Below are 6115 nucleotides of genomic sequence, written 5' to 3'. Positions count from 1 at the left end.
CTGTCATATATTTTATATATTTTTAGCTACTGGTTATGTTTATTAGCCATTGTGTAGCTATGGAGATTGCTTATTGTCAGGGTTCATTTACTTTTTTGGTTGGTTTACAGCTTTGCTTATCTGTTCTTTTGCATAGAAGCCTACACTAACCAACAAGTAGAATGAGTTGACTGATGCGGTGACAGTATTCCATAAATACCCTAGAATACATTTGAAGGCGTCATCACTGACCAGACATCTGTGGCTATTCATACTGAATCAGAAAATGTAACGCTTGTAGAGAATCAGTTCAGAAAGACTTTCTTTCAATTGATCCTTCAAGGCACATATTGGGGCTTGCCACAGTGAATATGTTTTCTATTAATCATCCTAATCAAGTTGAGTCTGCAGAGGAGCCTACAGTCTGGTCAAGACACAATATCCTTAGAACAGCTGAGTACAACTTTGGTGAGGGGCAATGCAGACAGTGCAATGCACCCACCATCACAAATGAGGAGGATCCTTGAGATTCCAAAGCATCCATCAGCCAGCATTTGAGCCTTTCACACTGGACAGTAGTGGATCAGTCAAGTTCAAAAACAAAGTGTCTCTACGCCATGGGAATAGTCATCATACGCATGACATCTGACACTGACCAGCGGCAGAGTTTGTATAGGAGCAGCAATAAGATGAGGAGAGAGAGATTATGAAACTGCTTGTAGGCTACAGCAGATTAGTCAAACACCCTCATCTTACCAGGACCTACTCTAGGCCATTCCCTTGTTGCAATGCTTCTTCGGTGTCATGAGCACAAGGTGCTGATCTCCAGCAACATGAGAAATACCAACATCAACGCCGCCCTTTGGAGGGTGCAGGGAGAGCAGGAATCCTTCAAACCGGCACTCAATGTCACCCAACAAGCCCAACAAGGGGCAGAGGAGGTACTCCTGACTGGTAAAGGTCAATCAAGCACAAGAAAGAAACAGCACATATTCTTTCATGAGGAAGTTTAGAGAGGACATATCTGTACCAAATATTAAAACTGGGTGAAATATGTTTAAAGCAATTGTGCAAAATGCAATTGAGGCTAAAAAAAAAGTTTTTTCAGGAGGTTTACAGTGTTGTTAAAGGTCCTTCAAGGGTAAGCTTCCGTGATCCCATGATCTCTCTATTTTCACCTTTAGGATCTCACTGAGTTCTCTGGAAATAAAGCCGAGAAGCTTGAAATTAATTTCCACTTCCAAAGGCAATGGAAATTAGGCCCTAGGTCTGAATGACGCATAAAGCATAAATGCCACAAATAATAAATAAATTAGCTATTTTTGTTTAGTGTCAGAGGGTGTTGTTTTTGCTGGAGCATCAATGCCTGAGTGGCAGCTGGAAGATATCCAAGAGGAGAACATCTGCCATCAGTATAGACTCCACTGTGGCTCAACATCCCACCAGCTCACAATCATGCAAAAAGGAAAAGGTTATGGCACCATTTAAAAAAGAGTTCCATCAGAGATGTCATTTATGTAGATAATTACTGTTATTCACTTCAAATACTAGCCATTTGTGCTTCAGTGTTGGGGAATGGGTGTGGGTTATTGCAAGCTTACTCATCATGTCGCTGTTTGAAATGCCCCATCACTTTTAAATGACAGCAATATCCACATTCCATCAAAACAGACAGCAGGAAGGCTCTGTAATTCTTTCATTATAAAAGCCTTTACAATGAAGACTGACCTTAAATTTAGCATTTTACAGACGTAAAAAAAATATGATGCAATCTGGTTTCATTACCTGGGAAACTGTAATGTATCACTGAGTTTTTCCGTCCACTAATAATGATAAATGGACTGCACTTATATAGAGCTTTTGTACCTTTACAGACAAAGTGCTTCACAATTTGGCTCTCATTCACACACACACACACACACACACACACACACACACACACACATACACACACACACACACACACACACACACTTAAACACTGATGGCGACAGAACATGGCGCAAGGTGCTGGCCAGAGATCAAACTGTCAACCATATGATTAGTGGAAGACCTCCTGAGCCTTTTTTGTCAGTGGGACTTTTTAGCTGGTTGCTTATTTTGCCTGGCCTGGCTCTCTGTCCCTGTCTCCATCCCTTGGTCACTTCCTACAGGCCAAGTTCTCTCCTAACACTCCCCAGACCTGCCATCCTCAAACCCACTTTCCTCATCAGCCATGCAATATATATAACCATCCCTTTTCCACCCCTGTCCTTGCCAGTTTGCCAAAGTTGCCATGTGCCTCATGTCTTAGCTTTTTTGCATCTTCCAGCTGTTCTTTGGATTTATGATTCTTTGCCTGACCCTTCTTCTTCTCATGCAAATAAAACGGTTGGGTACAGTGGATTTATTATTCTGAGGCTTTTCTTTCACAGATTTGCTGCTCAGCAATCATGGGAGCGGGGTCTGAAATAATTAGCGGCATGAGTCTGATCGGATCAGCATCACTGTCTTAACAAGTTTCACAGTAGTACTATGGCGTTAGTTAAAGTTAAAGGTGATCTCCAATTTTATAAAACATATTCAGATTCAATAATTTTATGTTTGAAAAATATATTTAAAAATCACAATGGTATATTTGACCAATTAAAGGTAACAAAACCTATGTAAAATTGTGTTTTCTAAGATTTTGTTAGATATGAACAACCAAGTCAGTGCTGTCGTCGTCTTTTCTGTTTTTGGTGAATGCAATGAATCTCAAGGAAATGGTATTTAGTACATATTCATCCAAACTGTCATTTGCCCACATGTAGAAATTGGCAATAAGTAAAATAGTTTATAGATTAGAACAAATATAAATTATTCTGGCATTTATCAGTTTGAAAGATTTATGTGACAGGGGGAGGTGGGGGATGATGACAGACTGATCATGTGCCTGTCTCCCTTTGTTTATCTAGATGTCGGCCTGGGTTCATTTACCCTCAGATCACTGAGGGTGAACCGTTCCAAAAAAACGCAAATATATCTGGGGACTGCAAAGCCAACATGACCAGGTGAGTGTCACTTAGCATTTGTTTTGTGCAAAATAATCCTTGAAACTGCTGCCATCACACCTAATTTTGCCTAGTGGGTGCTGTGTATTTGTCCTATTTTCCCTCCTCCATGTCTCGCTGAGTGTGGTAATGACAGGGTTATATGGAAGCTTCACCTCCCCTAACTTCCCCCAGCCATACCCTGACAACCAGCTCGTAGTGTGGAACATCACTGTCCCAGATGGCCACAGGGTCAAACTCTACTTCAGCCACTTCAGCATGGAACCCTCAAACCAGTGTGAATATGACTACATCCAGGTAACACAGAAATTCCAACTCCCCGTGTCTGCACACGATACTGTAGCATGCTCACTAAAAGGACTCTGACCTTGTCAAACCAGGTTTTGACAGAGGGGAATGAAACCTTGCGGTTCTGTGGTGAGGAAGAGAAGAACTATGAAAGCACCCCAAGGAACACCATCATCCTTTCAGCCGGAAACCTCATGTCAGTGGTCTTTAGGAGTGACTACTCTAATGAGGGCCGATTCACGGGCTTCCAAGCATTTTACACCTCAGAAGGTGATTCAGAATTGTGACGTTTGTTGCCAGAAGGCAGATACATGTTTGGTTGCTGTAATTGCAGCAATGTGCAATGGGAAGTTCTAGAGGAATAAGAGCCGTATTTTTATCATCAGGTATATACACAGTAATGTTTTAAAATCCAGATTTAGACTATTACCAACAGAAATGCAGTAGTAATAAAACAATGGCACACAATATTAATGAAGTACTATATAAATTGATACAAAGCCCTTCATTTGCATATAATTATCAACTAATCCAAATGCAACAACACAATATATTTAAAGGTCCTGTATGGTAAACAGGGAGAACTTTGTGTCTTTTTTTTAATACTGTGAAAGTATCGAAACAGAAATGCACACTGTCCATATTCAGAAACTGTGCCTTTAAATGAGCCATCAAGACTTCTGTTTGGTTGTCATGTCATAACAATATTACAGTATACTGTATATAGGTAAAAAAGTGCCGCTACAGTTCCCTTAAAGCTATTCCCCAGCTGCAATGGCAGAGCAAACTCTTCTGCATCTCGGAAACGCTGACCAATCAGAGTAGAGTATGTTTTTTTCAGAAAGGGGAGCTTTAAGAGACAGGCGCTAAAACTGAGAATTTTAAACAGAGAGTGAATGTTTCCAGACAGAGAGTAAGAGAAAAAATTATGTGTTTTAAAAAATGTAAACCTGTTCTAGTAGAAACCCAAAATACAAGTATGATCCTGAAAATGAGCATAATATATTGGGACCTTTAAACATAGATTGGCAGTTTAAATGTAAAGGTGGACGTAGATAAATAGGAAGAAGTATTTGCATTTTTGTCATTTACAAATTTAAAAAAAAATCATGTATTATCTAATTGCGTTGCCTGAGTCACATTTAGGATAAACAAGACATTTATATAAAAACACTCCCACTTTCACCATTTAAAGTTAAATACAAGAAAAATACACATTTACTGTGTAGTGTTTCTCTCTCTAACCTTTCTTTCTCTTACAGACATCAATGAGTGTCTGTCCAAGATAGATGGGGAAAGAGTGTGTGATCATTTTTGCCACAATTACATTGGTGGCTATTACTGCACGTGCAGACAAGGGTACCTTCTCCATGACAACAAAAGATCCTGCACAGGTAAGAGCCATGCAGAGTAACGCAAGAGAGTCATGTTATAAGCTCGGTGAGTCAAAAGCTACGTAGGGAGGTTCAGTGTTAAGAGCTTGGTACACAGTGCTTGATTGTATATTGATCTCTCTTAATTCAGTATAATGTGTTTCTCAAGCTAAAAACACTGCTGCTCAGTGCACTACCAGACACAGCAGATATTAATGTCAAAAGATAAACAAATTCCAGAAGTGTGCGCTGACTTCTGTTTAATGTATTTGGCTTCAACATGCTTTATTTCCTCAGCCTTATTGATTATGTAATCAAATAATGGGCAAGTTTTTCAGGTGGCACAATTTGTCAGTGTGGTATTGAGGTGTTGAAATTTAAATGCGGCTAATTTAAGACTTGTGCAAGAAGTGTGGATGAGAACATGAGATCAGATTGTTATATTGTAAACTTGTAATAACATCTAATTATTGGAATATGATATAATTGTTGGCAATTTGTCTTCAAAATGTCCGCAATATTTCACAGTACTGCAGAAGTCTTCAAAAAAACTATTTTCTGACATTTCACACCGGGCACAGTTGACAGTGTTCTTGATTGGATTTCATTCTATCATAGCTGGCCTATGCTAACTCATTTCAGACTGAAAAGGCACACTGATGCATAAAGTAGTTGATCTCTGCCAGCTGGTGTAGGCAAGGTTAATTACTGTCGATTCCTAAGGGAAAAGCAACATCAAAATTGTATTAAAAATTGATATCTGTGTGCAGCACAAATAGTGCACTGACACTAGGTAATTAATCACAATTACCAGTTGATGTGCCTTAAATTATAATGCTTTGCCAGAAGAAAAAAAGGTGACAAAACAAATCATGCAATGAATAGGGAAAAATGATTATCTGCCTACAGATTGTACTAATTATATGAATTACAGAAGCACAGCCTCTTTGCAATACTCATTTGTTTTTGGCTGGGACAACATCTGCACGCTTGCCGGGGCAATGTTGCAAACTGAGATGAATCAAATCATTTATGATGCCAGGAAATGTCTCAATAGACATTAAAAATATATATTTTCTTCCAAACAAAAAAACTTCAAAAAGTACAGGTAGATCATAAGATTCATCAGCAGAGGTGTCAAACGCATTTACATTCATTACTCAAGTATAGATACTAGGGTTTAAAAAGACCTGAGTAGAAGTTGAAATCAACTCTAGCTTTTTACTCAAGTAAAAGTGTAAAATTACTGGTTTCAAAACTACTTAAAGTAAAAATAATATAAGGGGGAAAATAATATAGAAAATTAGACTATGAGGCACGTTTTAGAAACAATTAGCTTGTGGAACTAGCTTGGGTGCACAGAGCTTGCAGCGCATTCGAAAGGAATTGTTTTTGCGTCCAACCATTTTGAAAAATTCTTCCAGGTACGGCCGGGGATGTAGA

General features: G+C 39.0%; 1 protein-coding gene across 1 annotated transcript in view; it reads left to right on the top strand.

Moving 5' to 3' along the window:
• Nucleotides 1-2915: 2915 nt before the first annotated feature.
• Nucleotides 2916-6115, top strand: part of masp2 (MBL associated serine protease 2) — a 6378-nt gene continuing 3178 nt past the window's right edge. The window contains exons 1-4 of the mRNA XM_032521212.1: nucleotides 2916-3011; nucleotides 3086-3308; nucleotides 3392-3569; nucleotides 4562-4693. Of these exons, the coding sequence (XP_032377103.1) occupies nucleotides 3004-3011; nucleotides 3086-3308; nucleotides 3392-3569; nucleotides 4562-4693 (541 nt within the window). The 5' untranslated portion in view covers nucleotides 2916-3003. The remainder of the gene's footprint in view (nucleotides 3012-3085; nucleotides 3309-3391; nucleotides 3570-4561; nucleotides 4694-6115) is intronic.

The sequence above is a fragment of the Etheostoma spectabile genome, chromosome 7 (assembly GCF_008692095.1).
Source record: "Etheostoma spectabile isolate EspeVRDwgs_2016 chromosome 7, UIUC_Espe_1.0, whole genome shotgun sequence".
Taxonomy (NCBI): domain Eukaryota; kingdom Metazoa; phylum Chordata; class Actinopteri; order Perciformes; family Percidae; genus Etheostoma; species Etheostoma spectabile.
This window is presented reverse-complemented; position numbering and strand designations above follow the sequence as displayed.